At 41.1% G+C, this 15,219-nt stretch overlaps 1 protein-coding gene across 13 annotated transcripts in view; it reads left to right on the forward strand.

Annotated features, from left to right (window-relative positions):
• tmc3 (transmembrane channel like 3) overlaps positions 1–15,219 on the forward strand; it is a 212,202-nt gene that overhangs the window by 166,579 nt on the left and 30,404 nt on the right. For all 13 annotated transcript variants that reach the window (XR_013293749.1, XR_013293751.1, XR_013293750.1 and 10 more), the window contains 2 exons: positions 10,907–10,974; positions 11,082–11,210. Coding sequence is in view for 10 of the 13 variants with exons in the window: in XM_077562800.1 (XP_077418926.1) it covers positions 10,907–10,974; positions 11,082–11,210 (197 nt within the window). In the remaining 3 variants the exon portion in view is untranslated. The remainder of the gene's footprint in view (positions 1–10,906; positions 10,975–11,081; positions 11,211–15,219) is intronic.

The following is a 15,219-nucleotide window of genomic DNA, read 5'->3' on the forward strand; positions in this document are numbered from 1 at the left end:
GCGGCAGCGGCAGAGACGAAGAGTCCGGGGACGACGGCAGCGTCACAGTAGGAGGGCCAGGGGCTGAAGCGGCACAGACGAAGTGGCCAGGGGCTGCCGAGGAGCCAAGACAGGGGCCTGGAGCTGCCGAGGAGCCAGGACGGAATTTGGAGCTGCCGAGGAGCGGGGACAGGAACTTGAGGCTTCCGAGGAGCCGGGATGGGGACTTGAAGCTGCGTCCGACGAGAATCCGAGACATATGACTAAATCCGATGAGAATCCGAGACATGGGACTGCATTCGACAAAAATCCTAGACATGGGACTGCATCTGACGAGAATCCAAGACATGGGCTGCAACTGACGAGAATCCGTGACTTTGGACTGCAGCAGGCGAGATTCCGTGACTTTAAACTGCAGGGGGCGAGAATCCGAGACATGAGACTGCAGGAGGCGGGAATCCATAGCTTTTTTTTTTTTTTCTGGAGAGCTCAGTATTGTTCATTTGACATGTCATCATCATTGCTCTCCTTTTTTTTCCTTCTTTTTTTTTGTATGTGCGTGTTCGTGTGTGTGTGTGTGTGTGTTCGTGCGTGCGTGCGTGTATTCATTAGTGCACCTAAAACCTATTAAAAAATACCATACCGTTCACCTAAACCGAACACTTCAGAATCCAGCCAGAGTTGTGGGGCCGTCAGGGGACCCGAAGAAGGACCAAAGAAAAGAAAGGAAAGTGAAGTCCAGCACCGACCAGACATCACCCACCAGGCCACCAACCAGAGTCCTTCACCAACCCCAGAGACATCTGAATTCCAACAAATCAGGGAGACCTCAAAGGCCCAAAGGAGAGACTGAGGAAAGGTAGGAAGGACAGACGAAGCAGAGTGAGATCCACAGACACCAGCCTCCACCGATTCAATGACCTGATGAAGAAGCAGATAATGTCTGAGTTTCGGTAGATGCTGGTGTGGTGGATCTGGCATGCATGAAAATCTCCACCAAAGAGGGGAGCCGTCGACCCCCGCCAGGACAGAGCAAGCGCAACACCTCAGGGCCCCCCAGGCCGCGGCAGCGCCAAAGGACGACCCCCGGGCCCCGCAGGGGTCACCGGCCGGAGAGCTAACCCAGGAGCAGGAGCGCCCCCCATCCCAACGCGGCCCGCGCCCCCAACCCAACGCAGCAGGACGGGAAACTGCAGGCCCGCCAGGCACCCCACCGGTCCACAGCCCCCGCTCCCCCCACGACCCCCCGAACTTGGAGGGGAGTTGTAGGGCGAAGACGGTGTTTCCACCCTACCCCACTCCCCCCCAAAGTGTGTTATGTGCCCTATATGTCTATAAAAGTGTATTGTGCAAAACTAGTGCAGTAAGTTAAGAGGAGCGACCAGCTGCCCCCCCCCCCCCCACCACCTGGGCGGGGGCGGGAGGCGCACCCGCCCACCAAACCCCCACCAGGACCCCGGCGGGCATATGGGACCAGCCCGGCGGGGCGATAGGGCTCGCCCCCCGGATACTGGGGCCCGCCCGAAGTGCCAGGGGATCCAACGGAGCGGGGCGGGCACAACACCAACCCACCCACCCTCCGGGCCCCCGGAGCGCCGAGATCCGGGCCACGGATGGAGCCCCCGGCCCAGGGGAGGGGGAGGAAGGCGGACAGGGGAGGGGGAGGGGACGGGGGAAGGAGACGACAAGAAGGGCAGCGGCAGGGCCGCAGAGAGAGGGGGAGAGGAGGAGGAAGGGTGACGAGGGAGAAGGGACAGGGCCGCGGAGGACGGGCGGGGAGAGGCGAGGAGGGAGAGGAAGCAAGGGGGAGGAAGGGGGAGGGGAGAGGGAACCACGGGGCACCCCGGTGGCCCACAGGCCCCGAACCGCGTCGCCGGACCCAGAGCGACGGACCGCGCCGGGTCGGCGCCGCCCCGAACACCAGGGAGAGCCCCCGCAACGCAGCACCCCCCAAGAGACCGGGAACGGCCAAGACGCAGCCGCCACCCAGCAGCCAACAGAGGGGCAGACCCGCCCACGCCCAGCCAGGGGGGGACAGCACCTGTAGAATTAGCCCCCTGACATGCAGTGAATCCGAATATTAACCCTTAGTGCCCTTTGAGGTGAATCTGCTCGATCCTGTTGGCAGCAGCTGGGTTCCTGACTATAAAAACACAACCATTAGTTACAAACTGCCAAAAACAGAAACGGCTCTCGCTAACAGGCAGAATTAAATAACCAGAATTAGGTTAAAATATTCTATATAGGTAGACCATATTTCTATGAATTTTGATATTTGTTTTTTGTTTGAGGCCGATATTTTTTCCATTAAAATGTGATTTATGAGGAGGTTAGACCATTGGTCGATATTCAGAGTTTGTTTATTTTTCCAGTTAACAAGAATTGTTTTTTTTGCGATAGTAAGGGCTACAAGTGTAGATTGAAATTGTTTGTGTGGTAAGTCAGTTGTTGTTAGGTCACCTAGCAAACACAAGTTTGGAGATAAAGGTATCCTACAGTCCAAGATAGCGGAAAGTTTTTCTAAGACTTAAGTCCAGAAATACATAACCGGAGTGCATAACCATAAAGCATGAAAATAAGTGTCTGTAGTGTTTTGTAAACACTGGAGACAAATGTCGGAGTCGGAGAGTCCCATTTTCTTCATCATATATTGAGTAATGTATGTTCTATGGATAATTTTATATTGGATAAGTTGTAAATTTGTGTGTTTTGTCATTTTAAATGCATTTTCACAAACTTGAATCCAAAAGTCAGATTCCGGAGCTATAGACAAGTCTGTCTCCCATTTTGAGATGGGTAAAGACATTTTATCCGTATATGCAAGTAACTTATATATTTTTGAAAGTTTTTTTGTTGTTGTCGGAGAAAGCTTGGTTATATCTTTAGCTAAAACAGACGGTTGGAGAGTACCCTGAAGTGTTGGAATTTGTTTCTTTATCATACTTTTAACTTGCAGATAATGTAAAAAAATTCCGTTTGTTATTTTGTAATTTTTGGAGCAAGGATGTATATGATATAAATATGTTATCTGAGAAGTGATGGTGGAGATGTGTAATTCCTTTCTGCTCTCACACACCTAAATAAAACGGTTGGTTGTTAAGTTGAAAGTCGGGGTTATGCCTTAGGGGAGAAAGCCCACAGGGCTCCACTTGGGCTTTTGTAATTTCTAATGCCTTCCACCAGGCAGTCAGGGTGTTAGAATCTCAGTTAGTATCTCTGTTGGGTTGTGCCCATAGAATGATATATTGTAGCTGGTTAGCTATATAGTAGTACATAAAATTTGGTGCCTCTAGACCACCTTTGGATTTACTTTTCTGAAGAGTAGATAGACTAATCTTTGCTTTTTTTTTATTCCAGTAAAATTTTGTAACGGCTGAGTCCAACAACTGGAACCAGTTAGCCGTAGGTTTAAATGGAATCATTGAGAAAAAAATAGTTTATTTTAGGTAAAACTTTCATTTTAATGGTGGCTATTCGTCCTATTAGAGAAATAGGAAGATTATTCCAGCGCTCCAAGTCACTATGAATGTTATCCAGAAGTGGAGAAAAGTTTAAATGAATTAAATCAGTTAATTTAGGTGAGATTTTTATGCCTAAGTATTTTAAATTACCTACAGGAAATGAGTAGTGTGGGTCCTGGCTTGCAGGGTTCCATGAATTTTCTGTAATAGGTAGAAGTGTTGATTTTGTCCAGTTAATACAATAATCTGATAACAGTGAGAATTTAGTTATTAAGTTAAATACTTCCCCTAACGAAATAGCAGGATTTTCTAAATAAAGTAAAATATCATCGGCATATAGATTAATTTTATGTTCTGTTACCCCAGAGTGAATTCCTTGAATCCTTCTTTCCTGGCGTATGGCTAATGCAAGTGGCTCAATAAATATTGCAAATAATAAAGGGGACAGTGGGCATCCCTGTCTTGTGCCTCTCTGTAGAGTAAAACTCTGAGATATAATCCCATTAGTAGTAACTGTAGCTTTGGGAGAATCATATAATACTGACACCCAGTGGATAAATGATTTCCCAAAGCCAAATTTATTTAAAACAGCAAAGAGGAAGGACCAGTTAACTTTGTCGAAAGCTTTTTCTGCATCCAATGATATAATAACTGCCTTCTTATCATGCCGCTGTGACATGCTAATAAGGTTAAAGAGCCTCCTAATATTATTAGTAGAGTGACGATCTTTAATAAAGCATGTTTGGTCGCTATGAATGATTGTGGAGATTACTGTTTCTAGTCTAGATGTGAAAGCCTTAGTAATAATTTTAATATCAGTGTTAATTAGTGAAATCGGACGGTAACTTGATGGAAGGGTGGGGTCTTTTTCTGGCTTTAATAAAAGTTTAATTGCTGCTGTATTCATGTGTGGACGTATGCAACCTTTAGTTTTAATTTCTGTTACTACTCTTAAGAATAGTGGAGCAAGCATTAACCAGTAGTGCTTAAAAAATATAGCCGGATAACCATCCGGGCCAGGTGCTTTGCCATTAGGCATACTATCTAGAGCACTGTACAACTCGTTTATAGTAAGTGGCGCATCTAACATATCTTTATATTCAGTAGTTAACTGAGGCATTAAGCTACTGAGGAATGCCTCAATATGCTCAGGGTTAGGCTTGTTAGTTTCTGAGTATAGGTTGCGATAATAGTTATAAAAAATTTGATTAATTTCTTCTGGTGATTGTGTGCATTCACCAGTTGTCCCTTTAAAAGCCGTTATAAGAGATTTTTCCCGATTGCGTTGAAGTTGGTTTGCAAGAAATTTACCTGATTTGTTATTATATTCAAAGTTGTTGTATCTCAATTGTTGTATTATAAACTCTGTCTTTTTAGTTAGCATATCGTCTAACTGTATTTTTGTATTTTGTAAGTCAGTCCATATTTGGTTATTTGGGTTTATTACGTACTCATCCGTCAGTTGCTTAATTTTATCTTCCAAGTCTTTTTCTAATTTTTGATCCTGTTTCTTTTTATAAGATGAATATGATATAATTTTACCTCTAATTACTGCTTTCCCAGCTTCCCAGAGAAGAGATGGCGATAGGTCTGGAGAGTCATTTATTTCCAAAAAGTCTGCCCACTCTTTCCTTATAATTTTATCAAACTCTGCGTCGTTTAGCAGTGAGATGTTAAAACGCCATGTTGGTGGTGGTTTAAAGGTATAATCAACTTGTAGGGAAAGGGAGACTGGTGCATGGTCGCTAATAATAATAGGATGTATTTTTGTAACAGTTTTATCAGCAATAGAGTTATTTGTAAGAAAATAATAAATTCTTGAAAAAGACCGGTGCACAGCGGAAAAGAAAGTAAATTCCTTCTTACTTGGGTTTTTAAGTCTCCAGCTGTCGACGAGGCCAAAATCATCCATATATTCCCCTATTACTTTAGTAGATTGTAATCGCCTTATACATGTTGTGTTATTAGAACGGTCTATTAATGGATTCAAGACTGTGTTAAAGTCCCCTCCAATAATAATAGTAGAGTTCGCTCTTAATCAAACAGCTGAGAGAAAAATTCATGGAAAAAGGCCGGATCATCATTATTAGGGGCATATAAATTACCAAATATATATATTTTATTAAATATAGTCACCTGAATAATAATGTATCGGCCCTCTGGGTCTGTTATTGTATTATTTAGAGTAAAGAGTAAATTCTTATGTTGAGTATACAGACTCCTCTTTGTCTACTGTTATAAGGGGCAGAGTATGCTTGGCTAAAATTCTTATCAATAAGTAATTTTTCTTCAGATTTTTGTAGGTGGGTTTCTTGTAGGAGGCAAATATCTGCTTTTAATTTTAAGAGATGGTCTAAAGTTTTTATTCTTTTTGCCTGTGAGTGAGCGCCACAAACATTCCAGGAAACCAGAACTAATTTATGCATACAAACAATATAGACTCAGTCCTGTGTATATATCTGTATAGGCCATTTGTCAATATTGGCATGTTATAGAATAGAATTAAAGTGGTTAGGTGATTTATATAATTTGTGTAAAATATGAGGAAATGTGTAAGTAAATATAACAGTGAAAAAACGGGTAGGGAGGTGAAAGTGAAGGAAGTTAGTGGGGAATTAAACAACATTAAAATACACCAGTAACTGGTAACCCAAGCCAAATTTTTTGTTTAAATATACTTTAGATATAGTTATGTATTATTATTATATTTATAATACAGCCTAAACATAATGAGTATTCATATTTTAGATTTTATAACCACATATACAGTATATGTATACATCTAATAATCAAACAAAGTTTAGTTCCACTAATGCCAATTAGAACAGCCAGGGGGTGGAGTTGGGGTTCCGGAATAGTTGGCCATCGATGTATAGTTTATCAACGACCATCGTAGTCCGTTTACCCTCCTGCCTATTTTGTTTCATTATAGGAAACAGTACCTTTCGCCGCTCATTAATCTCTCTAGGGAATTGGTCGTTCATTCCAAATGAGGTCCCTTTAAGCTCCCGCCCTTTACTTTTAACAAATTCTTTCTGTTTAAAATGCTCAAACTTGGCGATAATAGGACGGGGTCTGTTTCTCCTACGGGCTCCAAGCCGATGTACCCGGTGAAAAGAGATGTTATTTACCGTCTCCTGAGGAATTTTTAACGATGTCGTCATAATTTTTTTTATTTCTAACTCTGGATTGTCAGAGGTATTCTCGGATAAACCTGAAAATATTAACTTATCCTGCATGCTACGGGATTGGACATCCAGAACAGTTTCTTTTAGCATTTTATTTTCCTTTTTAATGGTTTCTAACTCGGCTGAAACAGCCGCGAGTGAAGAGCGTAACTCGGCATTATCTCGTTGGAGGTCACTTACCTGTTGGCTGACGAATTCCAAGCTTACCCTTAATTCTTTGACGTCCTCGCTGATTAGGGAGAGGACATCTAGTTTTTTTATTTATGGACTCCAGCATACTGACCGAAACCTCCGTAGGGGCTAGGTTTTCCGTATCCGTCGCTGAGTCATTTTTTCGGGAATCCATAGCTTTCGCTGGGTCCTTAATTGGTGGGATCATTCTGTCATGATACTGGGTGCGTAGGAGAGGGTGGACCCAAAGGCGAAGAGACACATCAGGGAGACAAAAGGAGAAACTTTATTGAAACAAGTGAGGACGGGTGAGAGGACGAGGACTGGGGAAGACGTGACTGGAGGAGATAGGGGCAGACGGGTTGCCATGACTGGACTGGGCGAGAGAAGACTGGTTGCCATGACGGGACTGATAGAGTGGAGACTGGTTGCCATGACAGGACAGAGCGACAGGAGGCTCGTTGCCATGATGGGACAGAGCGAGTGGAGGCTAGTAGCCATGATGGGACAGAGCGAGAGGAGGCTGGTAGCCATGACGGGACTGAGCGAGAGGAGACTGGTAGCCATGACGGGACTGAGCGAGAGGGGACTGGTAGCCATGACTGGACCTGCTTTACCGGGGCTGGCTTGACCGGGGCTGACTTGTCGAAACTTGGGAAGCTTGGTGGAACGTGGAAAAGTTTGCTGGAAGTGGAGTACTTGGCGGTAACGTGGAGTACTTAGTTAAACGTGGAGACTTGAAGGTGACGAGGGCAAACTAATAGAACGAAGAGTACTAAAAGGTGACGTGAGCTACAGGACAGTGACAAGGATGACGAGACAACGAGGGGGGACCAGATTGAGACAAAGGGAAATTTAATGGTGACGTGGAGGACTGGGCAGGAACTAAGACAACTAAACAAAGACGAGGGTGACCAGACTGAAACAAAGATGACTTACATAAACTCGGACTTGGCTTGAATGAAAACACACACACACGGATTCCAAACAAACTGCGACATTGACACCTGACATAGACAATGATCCCACACCGACTGGACAAGCACAACAGACTAAATACACCAACACGAATGAGACATACCTGGGGAACACAATAGGAAGAGGGCACTGATTGGTCAAACACACCGGGAAGGGAACAGGCACACAGGTCGATTTAATCAGTCATAGCGAGACACGGCAGGCACACAGGAACACAAGACAAACACAACAAACACACCAAAATAAAACAAAACCCTAATGCTGCCATAATAATAACGCCCAGTTGTTTTGCTGGAACAATTTCAACTCATTTTAAAGTTTTAAAATCATCAAGTATTAATCAGTACTTGGTAATATCCACATTGTACTTTTACTTGTACATTACTTTTGTTCAATTCAATAAAAATCCACCGCTCTAACAAAAACATTGAATCACAAACAATTTTAAAACATAAAAAATTTAAAACATCAAATTCATATGTAGTAAAGTGTTGTTACCATGTTTACCAAATATGCCCCGTGTTGAAACATTCATGGCTCACAACGCAAAATTATTATCCAATCCACAAGATTATAAAAAGCAACGGCATAATTACAAGAACAAGGGACCTCGTAGCCGTGGCTGCTCGGGCCCGAATTTGCGGAAAGAAAAATAAACAAACATTGTAGCTTACATGTCTTGAAGGGGCAGAATTTTTAGATATTCTCATAGTAGACTCATAGGCAAGCACTTTTCAAAACTAATTGTATTATACTACATGTAGCTAAGTTTAATGTAATACATTTTTCCAAAGTTATATGTAGTTATAATAAAGCCACCATGCAAAATAATCATTTCATAAACAATGAATACCGGTATATGATACTGGCTTAAGTTCTACTTCATGTTTTCTAAACAAAACTGAGGTCGTAACCATATCAGCAATCAATTGTCTGCTCAAATGGTTTTCTAATATTTTGGTAAAGCCAATACTGCCATTGTTCAATTTAATTCACAAACTGCATTTTTCCACATTTGTCTTTGTCATTGGTGTGTCAATTCAATTTCATTGTTATCTTAGCATAATTAGAGCCCCAACTTATGCAATAATTGCACAGCCCCAAAACCAACCAGTGGGTGTTATTTTATTTTAAAATAGCTTAATCAAAAACATCAAAAAGCTCATAACGGGTCACCATACTACCCATGGGTTTAAGATATCATTTTGTGTTTTTGTTTCAAATCATAGGGCCGACAAGATTGCTTCTTTTCTCGCTGGGTCTCCATAATAACCACTTTACAGTCAAAACATAAACTATATATATATATATATATATATATATATATATATATATATATATATATATATATATATATATATATATATATATATATATATGTATTTACCCCATATTTACTCTTGCTAAGTTTGTGAAGCATTTATTCTGTGAAGGGGAGTCTGACCCATGCTCCTGATATCTTCCTTGACAAGAAAAAGAGCTGTGTGGTCTTATCACAGGATGGCGACTGGAATGTTTTACGATTGAGGCTTAACCTTAAAACATGTCTGCGTTGTTATCTAAATACAATAAAAGTCGAGGAGCTGCGAGTTTGTGTTCAGAGTGGAGAGATGTAAGCTCTCTTGTCCGCTCTCCTTGGCGAGTAAATTTTTTAAAATATATAAATCTTTTGTCTTCCTTTCTGATTGTTGTCTATTAAATGTTCCAGGTTGCCTAAACCTGACATTAAAACACCCTTGTTTTACAAAAATATAACCTTATTTCCAACATTCTCAATTTTTTCGTAAATTAAAGTATGATTTTTATTTTTGTTTTTTTCTTACAGTTCAATTCATTTTATTTGATGCCATAAAGAATGTCGTCCATGCAAGTCAAAATCTGACCGTCAAATATACCCAATATAAGTGCTTGAGGGGGTATTGTGGGACATTCACAATATCCTGGTGGTAATCATATACTGTGTGTGTGTGTGTGTGTGTGTGTATATATATATATATATATATATATATATATATATATATATATATATATATATATATATATATATATATATATATATATATATATATATATATATGTATATATATATATATATATATATATATATGTATATATATATATATATGTATATACATATATATATATATATATATATATATCAACAAGGCAACCCAACTGAGGTCTGCAATTCTCACCTCCCACAATTTTTTTGAGTAATCGTTCACGTTACCTATGAATTGCGACCTCAGTCTGTCTGCTGTGTGGACGTAATGCGTCCCTAAAGTGACCTGCATGCTCAGAAGAAGATACAACGTCACTCACAACGGTGCATATTAGACTTTCCATGACGTCGAGTTCGAATATATGCGACCTGGCCGTTCAGACTGCAAACGCATTGCAAAAATTCAGATACGTATCCAATCTATGACCACATATGAAAATGACCCAGGTCGCATATGAAAAAATCAGAATTGAGCCATTCAAACTGATATAAAGTCAGATACAGGTCGTATTTGGCCAAAAAAATCCAATCTGGGTCGCATTTGCCTGCAGTGTGAACGTAGCCTATGTCTCCCAGCTGGCCTAGGAACACCTTGGGATCCCACCGGATAAACTGGATGAAGTGGCTGGGGAAAGGGAAGACTTTGCTTCTTTGCTGAATCTGCTGCCCCCGCGACCCGACCTTAGATAAGCATGGATGGATGGATGATTTATGAAGTCTGCTTTTCTGCATATTTTAATATTATGAATATATCCTTCCACTGTATACTGTGTAGACCCTTTTGCCTCGATCTGGATGATATCGCACTTGTATTGCTCTAAAAATACTCGCTGACATACTCTGGTATGTTCATTTACATTGCACGTGTCCAGAAGGTTGTTGGACCCAGAAGCGTCAACTGAGGGGGGTGGGCTTTTGTGAAAGGTCACTTGTGTTAAAAGTGGTTAGCAAGGTGAATCAAGATCAATTCTTGTATTGATATATATTGGTACATTTACTCAAATTGATGAGGACATCAATCACGTGGTTCGATAATTTATGAGCTATGTTTAAAGGTGGGGGAATTAATAAAAAAAATATTTAAACTTATTTAAAACCATACTATTATTCAATGTTTTTATTTTCAGCCTGAATACGGGGAGTTCAAAATAGCAGAGAATGTCCTGCACTTGATTTATAACCAAGGGATGATCTGGTAAGTTAAAACATTTGTAAAATCTTTGGATAGCTTAACTGCAATAGAAGTTGTGTTTCAAAGTTAACAGTCTGCCCAGTGTGTAAATAACCATTTCTTTCTTGCAGGATGGGGGCTTTTTTCTCCCCTTGCCTTCCTGCCTTTAATGTGTTGAAGCTGATTGGTCTAATGTATCTCAGGAGCTGGGCGGTACTCACCTGTAATGTTCCCCATCAGCAGGTTTTCAAAGCATCTAGGTCAGTCATTTGCTTGTACTATAACAGACACATTTTAGTGTGTCATATTTTTTTAAACGTTAACAGTCTGCTCTTAAATTGAGAAATGCTCTCTGGTTTCAAACAAAACAAAGGCAGAGTGAAGCAAGGTTGTTTTTGTTATTTATGTAGCATATTTCCTACATGAAGCAACTCAATGTGCTTCCCAAAAGACACAACACCTTTACACAAAGCATTTACAAACACACCAGCTAACAACATTCAGAAGCAAAGCAGTGAGGATTATTTATTTGAATGGTTGTCCATATGTGGGTGCATGTTATTTGTGCTTGGTGTCAGCAGCATGCCACATGTACACCAACGACCCTTTTTACAAAAAACGGAAAAAACATCATCACCAGAAATCTCTGCCTCCGGTCTTTATATTTAGCACTAGAAGCAAGATGGATCGCTACAATGGCGTATAAGAGCCACATATGCAAATTTTTTAGAGGGGGTGTAATACTTTGAGAAAAAAATTGCAAATTTGCCACTGTGCTTTGGTTCATTGTCATTTTGGAAGACCTTGGTTGTTGGCCGAAATCTCGCAATACATGGCCCTGTTCATCTTCTCCTTAACACGGCACAGTCATCCTGTCCCCTGTGCAGAAAAACAACCCCAAAGCATGACCCCCATGCTTCACAGTAGGGATGGTGTTCTTGGAATGGTACTTGTCCTCTTTCTTCCTCCAAACATGGCGAGTGGAGTTAAGACGAAAAACAAGTACATTTTGGTCTAATTTGTCCATGTGACTTCCTCCCATGATTACTCTTGATCATCCAGATGGTCTTTGACAAACTTTAAATGAGCCTGGACATGTGCTGACTTATGCAGGGGGACCTTGTGTTACACCATGGTGTGGTTTGTCCGTCTTTGTTTTTGTTAGTCTAGTCATTTCCTGTTTTATTTTGAAGTCTAACTCTCATCTCGTTTCAAGTTACTTGCCCTTCTTTGTGTGTTGTCGGTTCCCGCCCCTGAACCCCGATTGTGTCCACCTGTGCCTCGTTACCCTCAAGTGTTAAATAGTCTGCGTCTCCCCTGTCTGCTGCATGGCGGTCCAGGAGGAGCGAGTTTGCGCAAAGAGAAATTAATCGTCCATAACTGGTTTGGCTTCACGCCAAATGACAAGGTTCAGGCGAAAATCATATGCAAAGTGTGCAAGGCGAGGATGAAGACAAGTTACGGCATCACTACACCGTCACCTGAATTGTCAGTGTCCCGCACAGTACAATGAGAGCCAAGCTAATAACTGCTCATACCTAAACAGCAAACCATCACAGGAGCGTTCACCAAACTCACGCCGTATGTCATTTGATCCGCATTACGAGCTGCCAATTAGTAAGTTGTTGCTTTTTCCCCAAACACCGCCATTCCTCGCAAGTATGCAAATTGTAGAGAAATAGTGGCAGTGGCCACTAAATACAAAACATGCAGGTTTTTTTTGTTTTTACAAGCGACATCTGTAGCGTTTGTGAAATGATCAGGCCAAGTGGTAAACACCTTAATGCCAATTTGCAAAAGTTACCCATCCATGACAGAAAACAACACGCTAACGTGTTGCATTCAAGGCCCGTTCAGACCATAGGACTAGTACTACATAATCCGCAATTCACTCACAAGGGTTGTTAACTTGTTACAATATTGACCTTTATTTATAAAAGGTGCTTTTTACTTAGCAGTTTGTTTTAACTTTGTGTTTACATGCTCCTCTCTTCTCTAAGCTCTCTCTCTCTCTTTTTTTTTACCATGACTTCATACCAGCCAAGTTGTATGCACTTTAAGACATTCACTATTTTGAATACACTACTTGAATACAGAACTGTGCCTTTTTTTGCTATTGTTTTGCTGCTTTATAAATAATATTTTTCTTTACAAAAGGTATTTATTATTACAGTCTTCATTTTCACAAACTAAGTGTAGCCTTACTAGCCGAGAATTTATTCAATACTACTCTAATTTCTATTTCATATTGATTAAAAAAAAAATCATGATAAAATCGAAATTGTGATTTTATTATTTAAAAAAATCGTTATATCAAATTTTTGCAAGATCGCCCACCCCTACTTTCTTCTATTTTCTAGCAATTACTCCAACAGTTTATCTTTTTTTTTTGTCATTTGAATTTTAAACTCTTCAGCTCATTTACATTTTTTTAAATACATTTTCAGGGACAGTGAGATACTTTTAGTTGATGTTGATTATGGTTAACTTCCACATTTCTTGAGCGATTCCAGTCGTTTACATTTTAAACTGTTCAGCTCATTTACAAAGTCAAATGTGTGTGCGTGAAAGTGCATTTTTCTTAAAGGGACAGTGAGATATTTTTAGTTTCAGTTGATTATGGTTAACTTCCACATTTCTTGAGCGATTCCAGTGGTTTCAATTTTAAACTGTTCAGCTCATTTACAAGAGTCAGCAGTCCCATTCAAAATTTCCGCGGGAATTTTTCTAGTTTGATTTATTATTGTATATATATATAAATATATAGATGCAAGCACAGGTAGTTGTACCTGCTTGGCATTTCTGCCTGACGCACCTCCGATGTTGCCATTGAGCGGGCTGAAGGGTCATCAGCCGGGGTCACCCTTCCCTGATGTTTCACTCCATTATCGCCGGAACATCTCCAGGCGGTGGAGCAGCGATAGGGACATCTCCCTACTGCCCCCTTCCCTTTCTGAATACTTGAAATGACTGTGGGGATACTTTTACCACATATTTTCTGGATTGTTGTTATTGGTTAATCTTTTGGTTACCAGGAATTGTTTATTACTTGCATTTTTGTATTGCCTTATTTTTATTTTTATTTTGAAAATATTTTTTGTTTTGTTTTTCATTGACTCGTGCTGTGCAGTGCGTTTTAGATTTTGCAAGAGTTTTGGGGGGTTTCTGTTTGAGTTAAGAGGGGGGGGGGACTTTGCTCATTACTGAATGCTGTTATATTTGCTGCCATGGAAATTCTAAGATTCTGCCAAGTTTCTTTTTTGATGCCAGATAATGGTGTAGGTGGCGAACGACGAGGCCTTACTTTCACCTCTTGGAATGTTAAGGGGTTGAACCATCTAGTTAAGAGGGGTAAAGAACTAGCCCATTTGAAGTCGCTGTCATCTCACATTATATTCCTTCAAAAGACTCACCTAAAGGATGGCTCCCAAAATACATTACACTGTAGGTCAGAGGTGGGCAATCTCGGTCCTCGAGGGCCGGAGTCCTGCAGGTTTTGGAGGTTTCTCACTTCCAACACAAGCTGATTCCAATCAACAGGATCATTATCAGGCTTATGCAGAGCTTGCTGATGAGCTGATCATATATCAGCTGTGTTGGAGAAGGGCAACATGCAAAACCTGCAGGACTCCGGCCCTCGATGCCCACCTCTGCTGTAGGTGGATTGGTCACTATTATCATTCCTCCTTTTCTATAAAGGCCAGGGGCGTATCAATTTTAATTTGTAAGGGCATCCCTTTTAGACACCGCTCAACTAAAATGGACATAGAGGGTCGTTACCTTATTGTTACAGGGGAAATCTATTCAGTTCCTGTAACTCTGGTTAATCTTTACGGTCTTAATTTTGATCATCCTGCCTTCTTTAGGACGTTTATTTCACAGACTAATCTAATTATTGAAGGGGATTTAAACTGCACTCTGGATCTTTATTTGGATAGCTCCTCTACAAAACGGGCCTCATGTTCCAATACGAGGGATTTCTTAAAAGCATATATTAATAACTCCAATCTATCTGATGTGTGGAGAATTTGCCACCCATAATATTTTGTATATCTGACAAAACAATCTTTTTTCCAAAGTTAGAGCCTGGCGGCCGACAAACCCGGAAGTGATGCGTCACACCGGGGAGAGCGATGACAGAGCTCCATACGGACACTATACAAGCCAGTCAAACGTTAATTCAGAAAGCTCCTGACCGCATCTTCTCAGGTCCTCTAGTTCCATTCCATAGCTTCCTCCAGTCTTGTTACACTAAAGCATAGGTGTCAA

This window comes from Vanacampus margaritifer, chromosome 4, assembly GCF_051991255.1.
Source record: "Vanacampus margaritifer isolate UIUO_Vmar chromosome 4, RoL_Vmar_1.0, whole genome shotgun sequence".
NCBI classification, from domain to species: Eukaryota; Metazoa; Chordata; class Actinopteri; order Syngnathiformes; family Syngnathidae; genus Vanacampus; species Vanacampus margaritifer.